The sequence below is a fragment of the Gamsiella multidivaricata genome (assembly GCF_025024155.1).
Source record: "Gamsiella multidivaricata strain RSA 2152 chromosome Unknown BC939scaffold_127, whole genome shotgun sequence".
Classification (NCBI taxonomy): Eukaryota; Fungi; Mortierellomycota; class Mortierellomycetes; order Mortierellales; family Mortierellaceae; genus Gamsiella; species Gamsiella multidivaricata.
Window position 1 is genome coordinate 45,001 of NW_026251835.1, and position 16,437 is coordinate 61,437.

General features: G+C 47.4%; 4 protein-coding genes across 4 annotated transcripts in view; 2 read left to right on the forward strand and 2 right to left on the reverse strand.

Moving 5' to 3' along the window:
- BC939DRAFT_533599 (uncharacterized protein) overlaps positions 1–1,122 on the forward strand; it is a 1,362-nt gene extending 240 nt beyond the window's left edge. Inside the window, exons 2-3 of the mRNA XM_051561706.1 lie at positions 391–636; positions 739–1,122. Of these exons, the coding sequence (XP_051406479.1) occupies positions 391–636; positions 739–1,034 (542 nt within the window). The 3' untranslated portion in view covers positions 1,035–1,122. The remainder of the gene's footprint in view (positions 1–390; positions 637–738) is intronic.
- A 444-nt stretch (positions 1,123–1,566) lies between these two features.
- BC939DRAFT_469253 (uncharacterized protein) lies at positions 1,567–2,183 on the reverse strand. The gene has a single exon (XM_051558000.1). The coding sequence runs from the start codon at positions 1,980–1,982 to the stop codon at positions 1,677–1,679; it is 306 nt and encodes a 101-aa protein (XP_051406480.1). The 5' UTR covers positions 1,983–2,183; the 3' UTR covers positions 1,567–1,676.
- Positions 2,184–3,718: 1,535 nt separating this feature from the next.
- On the reverse strand, positions 3,719–5,092 carry BC939DRAFT_45635 (uncharacterized protein). The gene is made up of 4 exons (XM_051556317.1): positions 4,641–5,092; positions 4,355–4,500; positions 4,114–4,263; positions 3,719–3,956 (listed from the first exon to the last, which is right to left on the reverse strand). Exons 1-3 carry the CDS (start codon positions 5,001–5,003, stop codon positions 4,143–4,145), a joined length of 630 nt encoding a protein of 209 aa, XP_051406481.1. The 5' UTR covers positions 5,004–5,092; the 3' UTR covers positions 3,719–3,956; positions 4,114–4,142.
- On the forward strand, positions 4,982–5,598 carry BC939DRAFT_469268 (uncharacterized protein). Its single transcript, XM_051558002.1, has one exon. It carries the CDS (start codon positions 5,183–5,185, stop codon positions 5,486–5,488), a length of 306 nt encoding a protein of 101 aa, XP_051406482.1. The 5' UTR covers positions 4,982–5,182; the 3' UTR covers positions 5,489–5,598.
- Positions 5,599–16,437: the final 10,839 nt, after the last annotated feature.

Sequence of the window (16,437 nt, forward strand, 5' to 3'; positions counted from 1 at the left end):
CAACCACGTTACTTCTCAAGCATGCTAGACTGGGTCTTCTTGGTGACGTGTCTTTGCAATGGAACACGAGGCACGTCTACAAACTGGCGGGCTTACCTTCTCAGACAAGCCCTCTCGACCTATCGGACTTGCTAGACTTGAAGGCAATTTATATTGATATACCCATAGTATTTGTGGATAATCAAATAAAGTACCGACGAGAGGCGTATGTTTTCTTCAATTTTGAAGAAGATATGAGAACTGCAACAGCCAACCCTATCAAGCTAGGAGACAGGGTTTTGGAGTAGTGCAAGACTGAGCACAAAGATTACTACTCATGTGGCTCGAGTAGGCATCTCAGAGCCGATTGTAAGACGCGTACCGAGTACAAGGAACAATATTTTCATGTAGAGGCAGTGAGGAAATACAGCCAAGGACAACCGCTGCGAGTGAACGCTTCGCGGTCGTACGCCAAAGTCCCCAGCATCAACACCCAGGAACAACCCGCACAGGCTGCATCGACCAACGCAGGCACCAGTGGCGCCATTGTGGAGGAAACGGCGCTCAACACAAACACAGATGTTATTGCCGCGATCCTGGAGCAAATGCGTCAGGACCGAGAGAGAGCTGAGGCCCAGTTCAAGACCATGATGCACTGTACGTAGGAGATGATGAAGATTGTTTGTACATGTAGTACCCCCACACAGACGTTCCAAGCACCGCAAGCAAAGGAAATCAGGCCTGCTCAGGCAGCTATAGCAGCGACAACAGGACGATCGTCTAAGGAACGAACAACTGCTCCCGCTATGACATCAAAGACAACGGCACTAACTCAAAAGACAAATGACCAGGACTCGACTCAGCTGACTCTCCAGCAGCTATTGGACAAGGCCAAGCAACCTGGAGCCTTTCCAACACCACACAGTAACATGAGTTTGCTTCTTGCTGCGTGGCAACTTGTAACGTCGAATTCCGGACCACCTCACCATCCGCTACCACCTACACCCGCTAAGAAAATGCAACCGGCCGATTACTCAGGAATTAACAATGAATAATACGCCCAATGTGCACTCTCTTCAGAATTATTATCCTTCGGGCCAGAACCATATATGTGTTATCTTCTTTTATTGCGAAAATCCAGAAACTTCCCGTAAGGAAAAAGTGAAATAAATTCTGCTCGTATATCATGAATGCCTACTATCTTCTTTTGTTTCGCCAGGGATGAGAAGTATATGGACGATAAGTTTGTGAAAAACGATATATCCTTTTAACAGTGGCAGATCGTGCCTTATATACTAGAGGATAGCTATAAATGCATCTAGTATAGGGAACTAGGGACATAGGGGAAAGTCCCAGAGGCACAGTGCGCTTCATAAAGGATCGGTACCGAGTGCTGGTGAATCCAAGGAAAATAGGGTGCTCTATATAAGCAAGACAATGTGGTGAATACACCACAGAGAGAGCAACCGTGCCAAGGTTTGGTCACGGAAGCAATTACACTTTTACAACAAGGCACACGAATCTCTAGCCACACCAACAGTTCTTCGTCGAAACAAGATCAACAACACCCATCCATAGGCTCTTTCTTACTCAGTTAAGTCGATCCATGTACTTTATTGTGAGGAGTGAGATCCCACTAGAAGGGAAACATCGACATGATTGTTACAAAATCATCAGCAAAACTGCCGCGGTTATATCTAAGGCTTGCTGCAGCTGTATGATCCCTTTGGGGGCCAAGGATTCTTGGGGTCACGGTAGCCCGGCTTGCACTTGATGCGGCCGCCAGACTTGGAGCAGCAGGCTTTGTAAGCTTCAACCGAAGAGTCAAAGTCCGGAGTGTCGCAAACGTTTTCGTACATGCTGCCTTTAGCAACGATACAGCACGAAGCGTCATACTTGGGGTTGAAGCACGAGCAGATTCCATATTCGATCAATTGGTCTTGAGCTTTGATGGTCGAGACCGTAGCCAACAGCACGGCGAGGCAAGCAATTGCGAAACGCATGTTGATTGTGAGCAAGGGTTCTTGAAAAAGATAAGAAAGAAGGATGAGCGCGATGATGATGGGTTGAAACAAAAACAAGACCCTTTTAATAAATACTTGGTTCTTATCATGTTTGGCCAAGCGAAGCTATTTTTTACCTCGCTTGCGGACGGCGCTAACTAGGGGCCCAGCCTAAATATATGACTGCGCACATCTGTCGAAGTAACTCGTTGCTAATGATGTCGTATGATGCAAGCGCGAGCCGGACGAATAGGGATGCAGAAACGTCCGAGCCTCTCGACTCGTCGTCTATTTTGGAAATGGGCGTCCGCCATTGTATGCATCGGCATGCATATTCCTGGGAATGCAGTGCCACACCGGGAGAATACTTGGGAAATGCCCGGCGCTGGGCACAAGAGAGTAGCATGATCCTTTCACCTCCCCAGAAATCATCCCAAAACTACTACAACACCTCATTGAACTTCAAAACTCTCTCTCAGGAGGCTTACACTGATGTAAAGCCCTCGGCCAATGCGTCCTCAGACACAGCCCAGCTCGTCAAGGTTAGCCATTCTTGAATCGCTTTCAAACATGTTGGTTCAAGTATGCGTACCGACTTTGCTGTTGGATGTACGCAACGTCTTTCTCGACAAAGATCACTCATTTAATCCATTGACTCCATTGGAACGAAAGCTAATAATAGGAACCGTGGGAATCTTGCCCGTGGAGCCAGTTGGCCGTGTTGGTGCTAATGTCTATGCTCTCAATGTCCACGCTGGTGGAGTTGTCGACTGAGAGTTCAGCCCTTTTGATCCCAACACTCTTATTACTGGATCTGAAAACGGTGAGGTACTTACCATCTAGCGATGACGCTCAATGCTGTCTCAACATTATGTGTACAGCACTCTTTATTGACTGAAAATGACCATTCCATGTTCAGGTCAAAATATGGAGGATCTCCAGCAGAGAAGACAACTCTAAATTTAGCTATAGAACGTTCAGGGGGCGTCTTTTTTACGAACAGGGCAGAAGGGGCTGAGATATTTTGGAATTCAAAATGAGATGTGGCTCCACACACCACACCGATTAGGTATTTACAGTACGGTTCAAAACTGACCGCATGTTCTGAAGTAAATTTTGTTTATTTTAATATCTCAATGGATTGTGATTCGACTGCAATGAAGGTTGGCGTCATGGTAGCCCTTGATCTCGTGAATGATACTGCTAACTTGGAGGTCGATATCTAGTCCCAATATAGTGATAGCAGTGTCCTAGTTGCCACGGGTCATTCGGTCAGTTTTGAACCTATTTGCTGATCTCCACAATTCTTTACCAATTGCTATTTAAAACTTATTTTGATTAATGTATATGTCGCCGAGATGCCACGATATTGATTTCGTCGGTTAAGCTCGCTCCTTGAGACGTACACACAACAAAATGTGACATGGATTTTGTATGGAAAATAAATATTTTTCTATCCTGTGCTTCAACCACTGATCCGAATAACATCCCCTTCTATGGTTTCATAGCACACATCATTGGTAATGTTATTCTATGGTTGTAATGAATATAGGTCAAATTGCTGCAATACAATCAACAAATTACCAAAGAAAGTACTATTGTTACTATGTTTTGAAGTAATTTGTTTACAGTTTCATCGTGGTTTGACCTATATTCATTACAACCATAGAATAACATTACCAATGATGTGTGCTATGAAACCATAGAAGGGGATGTTATTCGGATCAGTGGTTGAAGCACAGGATAGAAAAATATTTATTTTCCATACAAAATCCATGTCACATTTTGTTGTGTGTACGTCTCAAGGAGCGAGCTTAACCGACGAAATCAATATCGTGGCATCTCGGCGACATATACATTAATCAAAATAAGTTTTAAATAGCAATTGGTAAAGAATTGTGGAGATCAGCAAATAGGTTCAAAACTGACCGAATGACCCGTGGCAACTAGGACACTGCTATCACTATATTGGGACTAGATATCGACCTCCAAGTTAGCAGTATCATTCACGAGATCAAGGGCTACCATGACGCCAACCTTCATTGCAGTCGAATCACAATCCATTGAGATATTAAAATAAACAAAATTTACTTCAGAACATGCGGTCAGTTTTGAACCGTACTGTAAATACCTAATCGGTGTGGTGTGTGGAGCCACATCTCATTTTGAATTCCAAAATATCTCAGCCCCTTCTGCCCTGTTCGTAAAAAAGACGCCCCCTGAACGTTCTATAGCTAAATTTAGAGTTGTCTTCTCTGCTGGAGATCCTCCATATTTTGACCTGAACATGGAATGGTCATTTTCAGTCAATAAAGAGTGCTGTACACATAATGTTGAGACAGCATTGAGCGTCATCGCTAGATGGTAAGTACCTCACCGTTTTCAGATCCAGTAATAAGAGTGTTGGGATCAAAAGGGCTGAACTCTCAGTCGACAACTCCACCAGCGTGGACATTGAGAGCATAGACATTAGCACCAACACGGCCAACTGGCTCCACGGGCAAGATTCCCACGGTTCCTATTATTAGCTTTCGTTCCAATGGAGTCAATGGATTAAATGAGTGATCTTTGTCGAGAAAGACGTTGCGTACATCCAACAGCAAAGTCGGTACGCATACTTGAACCAACATGTTTGAAAGCGATTCAAGAATGGCTAACCTTGACGAGCTGGGCTGTGTCTGAGGACGCATTGGCCGAGGGCTTTACATCAGTGTAAGCCTCCTGAGAGAGAGTTTTGAAGTTCAATGAGGTGTTGTAGTAGTTTTGGGATGATTTCTGGGGAGGTGAAAGGATCATGCTACTCTCTTGTGCCCAGCGCCGGGCATTTCCCAAGTATTCTCCCGGTGTGGCACTGCATTCCCAGGAATATGCATGCCGATGCATACAATGGCGGACGCCCATTTCCAAAATAGACGACGAGTCGAGAGGCTCGGACGTTTCTGCATCCCTATTCGTCCGGCTCGCGCTTGCATCATACGACATCATTAGCAACGAGTTACTTCGACAGATGTGCGCAGTCATATATTTAGGCTGGGCCCCTAGTTAGCGCCGTCCGCAAGCGAGGTAAAAAATAGCTTCGCTTGGCCAAACATGATAAGAACCAAGTATTTATTAAAAGGGTCTTGTTTTTGTTTCAACCCATCATCATCGCGCTCATCCTTCTTTCTTATCTTTTTCAAGAACCCTTGCTCACAATCAACATGCGTTTCGCAATTGCTTGCCTCGCCGTGCTGTTGGCTACGGTCTCGACCATCAAAGCTCAAGACCAATTGATCGAATATGGAATCTGCTCGTGCTTCAACCCCAAGTATGACGCTTCGTGCTGTATCGTTGCTAAAGGCAGCATGTACGAAAACGTTTGCGACACTCCGGACTTTGACTCTTCGGTTGAAGCTTACAAAGCCTGCTGCTCCAAGTCTGGCGGCCGCATCAAGTGCAAGCCGGGCTACCGTGACCCCAAGAATCCTTGGCCCCCAAAGGGATCATACAGCTGCAGCAAGCCTTAGATATAACCGCGGCAGTTTTGCTGATGATTTTGTAACAATCATGTCGATGTTTCCCTTCTAGTGGGATCTCACTCCTCACAATAAAGTACATGGATCGACTTAACTGAGTAAGAAAGAGCCTATGGATGGGTGTTGTTGATCTTGTTTCGACGAAGAACTGTTGGTGTGGCTAGAGATTCGTGTGCCTTGTTGTAAAAGTGTAATTGCTTCCGTGACCAAACCTTGGCACGGTTGCTCTCTCTGTGGTGTATTCACCACATTGTCTTGCTTATATAGAGCACCCTATTTTCCTTGGATTCACCAGCACTCGGTACCGATCCTTTATGAAGCGCACTGTGCCTCTGGGACTTTCCCCTATGTCCCTAGTTCCCTATACTAGATGCATTTATAGCTATCCTCTAGTATATAAGGCACGATCTGTCACTGTTAAAAGGATATATTGTTTTTCACAAACTTATCGTCCCATATACTTCTCACTCCCTCCATTGCCGCATCCCCGTCCACCATTATAACCCCAGGAGCCTTGTTGTCGGTTGCCTCCAGTAATGCTTGCAAGATCCATGAATAGTCATTTACTGTCTCGTTCCTGATCAAAGAGCATGTCACCAAACGCGTCTTTCCATCACTGTCCACGACCACTGAGGCGTTGAAAAACATGTGGAAGCGATTTGTGCTCAGTGTGTTGTCGTTCACCATGACATCTCGATATCGACCGTATATGATACGTTGAGTTGGGCTCATCCAGAAAATCCTTTGTAGTCGGTCATCTTCGTCACACTCCACCTTGTAGAACCAATTGTCATCCTTGCACTTTTCCTGCTCCAACATTTTGACCAACTCAGCACCCTCTAAAAGATCCTTGAGTCCTGAGATATTTTTGGATTCAGAAATGAGTGAGAAAGAGATGCGGCTCCACACACCACACCGATTAGGTGTTTATTTGTATTAAATATAATAGTGAGCTGGAGGTGCACTTGTTAAAATAAATATACAGTGAACTCTGGTGAGATATGCGACAAGTCCTGGCTTGGATCTTTTCGCTTTTTGGATCGCATTGCTGACCACCCGACGGCTGAACTCCATTGTCGGAAATTACTGTTGAAGCAGGTAGATATGCTGATACAAAGTGAAGTTTCCCTCCACGATAGAGGCAATCCTGGCGTGCATCCCTTGATCAAGCCTCGTTCGGTCACAACTCAGATGCTGGAAATCTGGCTGCAAGCCGTGATTATGGGTCTCGCTTAGCGTAGCGATATACCATGCAGGCGAGATTGCACTCGGCGATCTGATGGTGAGACGAAACGGGCAACTGATGCGCTTTGAGGAAGAGTTTCGCTGCGCAAGGGGATCGGCGAGTTTTTGGGGCCCATATATTAAGGACCTTTCGCAAACAAACATCGCTGAGGGTAAGGTAGTGGTGGTTAGCGCCTTTTTTTCTTTTTCTTTTTTTTTTTCTTTTTTTTTTTTTGCGTCATACCTCGAGGTGAACGACCTGGAGAGCCGTTGAGATCTACTTGGTGCGCCGGTAGGCTGAAACCCATACGAAATCCCCAGGCACGGATTTTATCCTTTGCCTCTTCGTAGCTCTCAAACGTGTAGTGAAGTGTGGGTACCCATGACTGATCTTCTGGTACTGAATGATTGTCCTGTACACCCTCCGAATCCAGCAGAAGAGAAACGATATCCAGGCATGATTGCCCCTCCCCTTCTTCCACTGGTTGAGGTCCACTAGGAGTAGGCCCTTCGTCTGTACCAATCTCTCCATCGTCTGATTCCGAAAATGATGATCCGTGCTGTTTATCGTCAGCCTGTTCGAACTTGTCCCATTAATCGGTCGATTGCCAGACTGTTGGATCAATAGTTGGGCACTCGTTGAATTGATGTTCGAGTTCTAGGACAGAATGCGGGACGCACGGAGCAGAATCATGACTCAACCTTCCAAGCGCTTCGATGCCAGGAGGATTGTAGGAGTCGCGGTTGATGGGTACACGCAAGGTTGGCTCTCCATACCGCTAGAAGATATTATCGCCATTAATATGATCGTCCTGGAACCAATTATCAGCTAGTATGAGCTCCATCAGCTTGAACTTACAAGAGAGTATCCGGTCACCAGTTTGAGCATCCGGATGCGGTGATAAGCGGATCGTTCGTGAGTCCAAAGCTCTACCTCAGGATTGATGGCGCACTCAATAGCATTGAATGCGTTAACTCCACAAGACCCGCTTCCACAAGATTGCTTAGCGACATGGAATTTGCCCACAGATCTGTCCCATTCAGTTACTCTCTCTCCGCAATGCTTCAACTACTTCATAATAGCAGTTACCGCGTCAATCAGGCAGTTGTATAACAGAGAATCGCCAAATGACAACTCCTTGTGAGTGAAGTCGACCATGAGCACTCCCCAGCGGTCTCCCAACTGGACCACCGCAAAGGCTCTCTTGAACCTCCCTGGAGCGACATCTTCTTTTTGCCAATCCCATGTGCCCTTAGCGTACCTGTTGCTGCTCCTCCACAGCTCAGATCGCAATGGAGGAATGAAAAGGTCTCGACCGTCCTGAGCGTAGTTGACGGCGTAGAGTTCCAGCATAACCCGGATAGCTTCGTCGTCAATATAATCCTCTCTCTTGAGATATAGGACACTCCGAGTCGATAGCAGTCCAACAGCAGATTTGAATACACTTTCCACTATACCAGGCGTGTTGAGCAGTTCGCTATAGAACCAGGTTGCAAAATTGGAGTCGTGAACTTGGATCTCTTCCTTCACCCAATCCAGCATATCACGAAGAAGCGTGGTGAAACCCATTATGCTAAAAATGTGGCATAGCTCCATAACAGTGTCTCTACTCAAATAAGTGAAGTCTGAAATAGCGACACCGCAAGGTTTCTTGTTGTCGCCGTCTGGCAATTCACGCGTTGCAACGAGCATCTCGTGGGCTTTTTGGACAGTGGCGGATAGCGAAATGGCTGTGAGAGTCGCGACTCGTTGTTCTTGAGTGATACATCCGTTGATTGGTGGTTTCGATACGCAATGGATGTTACCGCCATCAACAATCGCTGGAAATCTGAAGTGGAGCAGTTCTTGACCGATTTGGACACTCTGTCATTGCGGGCTGGGAAACTCGGGCCCGTGGTTCTTGACCTCACGGGAGCTAAGCGCTGACATAGAGTGAATAGAATGCGTGTTATGAAGCAAGGGAAGTGTAATGATTCAGTGGAATCATGCGTGGCGTGGACACCGTGAGCCATATTTATAAGTGCATCTTGGTGGTTTCTATGGGGTCTTCTGTCATCCTGCACAGTGTCAATCTACACACCATGTATTTTGCGTGTACTTCAATTTATGCTATGAATTCCCGACCGGAGTCTGCTGTAGAAGCCCTGGTATCCGAGCAAGGACCATTTTTACTGAATGACAGTACTGAGAAGAAAAAGAAAAGAGTATTGATCTCTGCACAGGACGATGTGGCGCGCCCGGATCCTCCAACGTTTGGACTCTCGCATCTCAGGATCTCTTCACATGAGGTATAGGATGTAACGATACTATGTAGTTGGGACTAGTTTGGGTGCGGTTTTTTTTTTTTTTTTTTTGCATGGATGGATGGATGTGGACGGACGAGTATCCAGGCACCGATTAGAGTGGTATAGCTGCAGGGGAGTAGCGTGTGCTGGTCGCCAAGTCCGCCAAAAATTGGTCTTGTGGATGCAGACGGATGAGCATCCAGGCACCGATTAGAGCGGTATAGCTGCACAGGAGTAGCGTATGCTGGTCGCCAAGTCCACCAAAAATTGGCATTGTGAAACCAATCGGGGCGATATAGCTGTACGGGACCATCTATATCATATATACAGTATATACAGACTACCTCACCAGCTCTTTCTTCCTTCACCTTCACTCCTCTCTATACCTTCATTCTCCATCCTCGACCTTCGCTCTCCCACCTTTATCATCCCACATCTTACCCACACCTTCCTGACAAGGCGCGCGACCATGTACCTTGCGACTGACTTTGACGTCTTGAACGCTTCTGCCCATTTCGTAGTAAAGTTCTTTGGTACCAGTCCATGGTACAAATCCTGAACGGTCCAACTTGCTTCACTGCTGTGCCTGCTTTCGTCTGTCTCGTCAAGGTTCTCGTCCGCGTATCGGATTGCCGTCGCTCCTTTGATCTCTCTCTCAAGCATCCTCCAGATGGTCGTCTCTGCCAGTGCGGTGAACTGCGGTCCTTTCTTCGTGCTTGGCTGCTGTCCTCGGCTCTCCTCGCTTTTTTTCTTCGCCTCCCATTGCTTTCTCTCCTCTGCCCAAGCGCGTTGTCCGTTCTCGTTCACTTCTTCCACCGCCTTGGTTCAGCCTTCCAACTGTTCGCCCCTAGAGATTGCACATGTCCATATATGCTCAACGTCCTCGACCTCCAGCTCACACATCCTGCAAATGTCGGTGTCATATAGATCTGGCCCGCCAGTTCTTCATGTATGACAGTGTCGGGAGCATGCCATGTATTTTTTTCGTTCGATGTGCACGTTTTTGACAGTCCGCAGGGCTGGCGAAGAGACTCCTTGGTGTCTGCCCGTTGTGAACAATATTCAAAGTCGCTTTCCAATCCACCGCTTACCAGTCTGGAATATACGCTGCTGTCCTATTCTGCTTGGTCCATACTGTGTTGTTCCGAATTACCGACTGTCGCTTCAGTACTCGCCGCATGTCATCCTCCACAATGGTGTCGTTGAGTTTTGCGTGGCATAACAAGTCGTTGTGCTCATCTTCCTTGAGACTCCATAGCTCCGATAAATGACCTTGCTTCGCTGCTTTGTCTGAAGCCTCATTGCCACTGTCACCAGCGTGTCCTTTGATCCAAACGACTTTGACCCTGCTGCCTGCTGGACGAATGCATGGTGGACTGCCGCCCACCAGATCGCATACGGTGGTCTTACGCGTTGTCGCTCTGTACATCGGTTCCGTTCCTCTACTAATGCTTTGAATTGCGATACTACTGCCGAGTTGTCGATGTAAACTGTCGTTGGGATGTTACGGGGGCTGACCAAAATCGCCGCAAAAAGTCCTGCCAGCTCTGCTTTTGTTGACGACGCGAACCCTTCAACTTTGCCTGACGCCGCTGTTGGGTACTGATCATCGTTATCCTTTACCACCACACCGAATGCCATAATCACGTCCGCTTTCCCTGCGTTGTTCAGTGATCCATCCGAGTACAGAACTACGCTCTCTCGGGCCTGGAGTCGTGCTCTTTGCGCCATTATGAGATCCCTGGCCCGCTTTGGTACCTCAACACCGAAAGTGTCGTTACCGTGCTGTTCTATATCACCTGGAAAGGCTCTATACCGTGGTGTTGGGATCGCATCCATGCATTCGTGAGCGATGCGTCGAAGCTGCTTGTCCAGCTCAGTTCCGACGGGTGCTGCGCGACCTCGCAGCTCCGTGCGGCGTTTCTTTCGGACTGCTCTTGCTCTTGCTGTCTCCTTGACCCGCAGCTGGTGTCGCTGTTGACGTCTTTTGATGGCTGCCTGTTTCAGTTGCTTGCGGTATTTGTTGCGTTCCTGGACCGGTCGTTGGACCCGCTTTATGCTGGCCTCTCGTTCTCGTCGTATCCTTTCTCTCTCGCTTTTCTGTGCTGCTTCCATCCTTTCTCGTTCTTGTTTCCTTTTTTTCTTTTCATTCCTTTTCTTTCTCTTTTTGTCTTCTTTTTCTTTTCTTCTTCGTTCTCTTTCTCTTTCTTTTTCTTTTTCTTTTTCTTTTTCTTTTTTTCTTTTTTTTCCTTTTTTTCCTTTTTTTCTTTGATCCTTCTGCTCCTTCGTCAGCTTGTTCCACTCCTTACGTTCGCGATCTTTCAGTTCTTTCTGAATTTTGACTATCCTGCAGCGTTCGTTTGCGTACCATTCTGCTTCCCTCGTCCTTTCTCTGAGCTGGAATGCCGCGTCGATGGCTTCCTCCTTTATTCGCCGTTGATCTGCGTCCAAGTGTAGATATTGTCTCATTTCCTCCTGAACGAACGCTGCTTTCCTTTCCTGCCTTGCTGCTTCTGATTCTACTGGTCGCGGCCGTGGTAGATATTAGACAGTTTGCGAAACAAATCATCCAGTACAATCAAAGTTTATCAAGTAGGGACTCGCACTTTTGGTCATTGCGAAAGTCTTACCACAAGTTCACCGCAATTTCGCAAGTTCACATTGCACCAATGGGAGCGCATTTTTTTCACATTTAAAAAAAAACACAAGCAGACGCGAACTATGCTTACACGCTTTAATTAAAGAAAGGTGGTGTGCTTGCTTTTAAACTCCATTGTTCTTCCCTCCGTCCTTACTCATTAAAGCCCACAGAGATGGAGCGCGATACAGACAGTGACGCCAGCAGCATCTACAGCAATGACACCGATATCGACGAACTCCACGCTGCATACGAGCTTAATGCCGTGGACGAAGTTCTACATGATGACGATGAATTCGATCATGTTCTATGGGATCAAGAGTTCGACGGTTTTGAGCGCAACCTTTTGGATGCTGAGCTCGAAGGCCAGATCCAGTATGAAGCTGACCTGGCCGCGAACAGAGAGGAGGGGGTGGTTATTCCTGATCGCGCTGAGTATTTCTTTGGTGTGGATGAGATTGGGGCCGAGTTGGAAGACATGCGGCTCGAGGCTGCCAACGAGATCGAGAACGAGGATCATGAACCCGAGCAGGAGCAGGGAGACTTCGAGGATGACAGGAGAGTTCAAGCTATTGTGGCAGGTATTGAGCTAGTGAGAGGGGCTGTTGAAAGGATGGATGATGAGGTTGTGCCAGATCCTGATGCTCAACAGCAGCTGCAGCGCTTCATTCCAGTATTACAACTTATTGCACAGGCGATCCAGGTGATGCATGGAAACTTTGTGCAAATACGGCCCAGGATTGAGCGACCTCGCATACCCAACATTCGTTTCGATCTCGAACAAGTCCCTAGACCAAACTGTCAGCTCTATTTCCGCTTTTACCAGGAGGACATTCTGGAGATGGTTGTTGCATTGCGAACGCCAGAGATCTTCGTCCTTGACAATGGCTCCAAAGTTCACTCTGTCGAGGCGCTTTGTATCGTGTTGCGTCGACTTGCATATCCATGCCGCCTCTTTGATCTCATGGATATCTTTGGACGATCACAATCTATGCTATCACGCATTTTCAACCACACCCTTCGGTTCCTCTATCGGCGATGGAGGCAAAGACTCTTTTGGGATCCCATCCGTCTCGGCCCCGACAAGTTGGAAGAGCTTCATTATGCTATCCGAAGGCAGAATGCACCATGCCTTTCAAGCTTTGCATTTATTGATGGTACTGTTCGTGCAGTTTGTCGTCCAATCGATGGGCAAGAGCAAATCTACAATGGCCACAAGCGCGTTCACGCCATGAAGTATCAGTCAGTTGCCACACCCGATGGTATCATTGTTCACCTGTCTGGGCCGTTTGCAGGGAACCGCCATGATTCGCGTCTTTTCGAGATGTCTGCCCTTGCTCCGATTCTTCGAGCATGTGCAAAAGGGTATGACAACCGCCAGATGAGTCTGTATGGAGATCCTGCTTATATACTGAGCGACATCATGCAGCGGCCGTTCCACACAGCAGGCATCTCTCCTGAGGAGCAGCGTTTCAATGAGTGTATGTCTAAGGTCAGAATTGGTGTTGAGTGGTGCTTTGGTTACGTTCTGCAATACTTCCCCTTCTCTGATTTCTTATGGAGGTGCACACCCACTATATTTGCTCTGTCCTTTTTGCAAACATTCGCTCCTGCATCCGACAAACAAACTCATCCTCTTCCAAGTTTCGAGTCAACCCCCCCACTCTTGATGAGTATCTTCATGATTAAACAAGGCAATCAAAACGTTTATATTAAGGGATATAGTAGTGCTGTGTATTAAAAAAAAAAAAAAAAAAAAAAAAAAGAGGATTGAATTTAAATCTTTTTTCGAATATCCGAAACGAGTCCGTTGATGTTTTCCATGAGTTCCAACATTCTTTTCTCAACAGTACTTGCTCGTGGAGCCTGTGATCGCGGAGCGCGTCTGTTGATAGGGTTGAAGCGAACAGATTCAGCTGTTGCCAGGCGGTTTGGATTCGAAGATGTTGCTGTGGTGGTAGATGATGAACTTGAGGAAGAAAAAGATGATGAAGTCGAAGAAGAGGGATCCATGGATGATGAGGATGCTGCCGTGGCCGATGAAGTCGTGGGCATGCTCATCTGTCGTAATGACTCCTGCCTGTTGGTATGACCATAAAACTCCTCCAAGTTTTGAGCCGAAAAATCATCCACTGTGCTTTGACTTTGTTGCTGTCTATGCCCGTCGAAGTCGTCTTCCTTCTGTACCAGTTCCAGCAAAAGCTCATCCTGCCTTGTCATAGTCTCTGTGCCGCCACTTGACCTCCGTGATGCTGCCTCTTGTTGCTTGAATTCTTTTTTAAGCGCATCATATCGCCTCATGCAAAGAAGGTAGTTAGCCTTCTTTAGGTCGCGCCCTCCTTGTGTCCTGACATATGCTGCGACCTTCTCCCAGGCCTCCTTCTTCTGACCATGTCCAACGAAAGGTGGGTGTCCCATCATGCCCTCGAGTAGAGTGATAGTGTTGGCGTGGTAGTTGTTGCTCCTTGGTGCGAAACCTTGACATACATCGCGCTTCTTTCTAACCGACTGTTCCTGACTATGCTCCATCATGGTATCCATCGAGGTGGATCCATTGCGGTTTTGGAGAGTGGACTCTCCCTCTTGCTCAGGTTCCTGGGATTGCAGTTGTGCGGGTGGTTGTTGGTGCGAGACTTGGTCAAGTGGAGGGCGAGGTAGCTGAGGCCCTTGTTGCGTGGAGAAGCGAGGAGGATGAGGTGCGAGAGGACGTTGTTGCTGCAGAGACGCATACGGCTGATGCTGCTGTTGTTGCTGAGGGGCACTCTGTTGCGGCACATACTGCGGTTGCTGCTGCTGTGATGTAAAGGTGGACTGTGTGAAGCTCATTGACGAAGAGAAGTAATGGAGTGACAAACTCATGTTGACTTTTCTTTTCATATATCTAGACAAAGCCGCCTGGTAGCAAGCCAATCAAAACGCCGAATGAACTTTGCTTCTGACCCTCGAGTTCAGAGCTCGAACTCGAGCTTCAGAGGCATAGTTGAGTTTGAAAAAATTCACTAGCGTGAACTTTATTGAACTTCGAGCGAACTCGAGGGTCGAGTTCAGTTTCGCAAACTGTCTATTGTTGGCTGATGCCTGTCTCCTGGTGCTCCCCCGACTCCGACTGTTCTACCTCTGATGACTCTAGCGTGTCCGATGTGTTTCCGTCTGATGATTGGTCCGGCTGTACTTCCGCCAGGGCCCTCTCCAGCACTCCATACTGTTCCTCCCTTCAACTGCAGCCTCCCACTCGTCTTCCGTCTGTCCCTCTACGTCGCTCACGTAGTCCTCACTTTCTTCCATTTCGTCTGGTGCCTCGTCTAGTTGCTGCAACCCTTCCTTGCTCTGTCTGTACAACTCTTCCTGGAATTCTGCAGTGTAGTTCGTTTGGTTCATGAGATCCTGGAGGCTTTTGAACCATGTTGGGAAACGCTTTGGATCTTTCCTGCCGTTTTTTACGTCTTTCCACGATTTGAGTGACCCGTCCGGTGTCAATAGCTGCTCCGCGTAGTAGATCATGTGCGTCACCAACTCGACGCGTGTCTCCTCGTCGATCTCATCCCCAAAGACTTCTTTGATACTCTGAGCACCCTGTTCGCATCCAAAATCTCGTGCCAGGTGAAGGCGGAGGGACATGTTCCTGTTTGCCATTACCCCACACACCCCTGGCACGAAGTTGTGTTTGAAATACTTGACCTTGCTCAGTTCTGTGAGTGGACAGACATCCATCTTGCAATGTCGTTGAAGAGCCATGATTCTTGCTCTGCAAATACGTCCCAGCATCCCTTTGTCGTTCAGCCGTTGCGTCAGTGTCGAAACCTGTTCCTCAGCCTGTGCATCTTCCAGTTTTTTTACGGCGAAAAAATGTTGATGATGCATTATGCTGTTGGGCGTGGTCGATGGCATTCTCGCTTTTCTCTTGGCCAGTTTCATGTACTTTCCGGTCATCCTGCGCATGAATGATTGTGGAAGAATCTGTGCTGAAATCCTGTACAGGATGCGGGGTATTAGGATGTTGTTGATGATGTATGATGTCTGCTTGTCGGTAACTGCTTTGGTTGAAAGAATGCTGCAGATTGTTCTCACTTCTCTCTCCACTATGCGCTCTGTTGTTGTCACTGTCCCACTGGCCATTACCCATACACCTAGGATCCGGATTGGTTCGTCTTCCGCTCTTTTGTCCCGGTTGATCACGATGACTTGTGTTTTCTTTGTGTTGATCTCGACGCCGTTGAGTACAAAAAAAGATGTTGCCACATCCAGGATCTCCTGCATGTTTTCTTGCGAGTCCGAGACCCACGTCGTGTCATCCACGAAGGCTAGAGCCGCCACCTGTGGTGTATCAGGTGGGCCTTTCAGTCGGTATCCTGTAGTGTTCTCCATGATCTCGCAGAGCAGCGGGTCGTAGGCTATTCTCCACAGCAGCGAGCATTCCACTCCACCTTGGTCCAGTCCACACTCCGGATGATAGTCTTCTGTGAGGCCATAATCTGTAATGACTTTGTTAGTTTTGGTAACAGCGATATTCTCACATAGTCGGTTGAATTCTTCTGGGACCCGCAGACGTCGTAGTCCCCTTGCTAGCATGCCATCTGGCGTACAATTGACTGAGTCAAAACACCTCTTCATGTCCTGGAAAATAATCCATTACTCTTTCTTAAATTCCCTCGCGTCCTCCATGGTTGCTTGCAGTATGTGGATCGGGTCTTTTGTCGTCGTGCCCTTTAGTACTGAAAAATTTGGCCCACGCAAAATGTTGTGTTGCCTCATGATGTCGCTCAGCCTGTTGGTCAAAACCGCAAACATGATT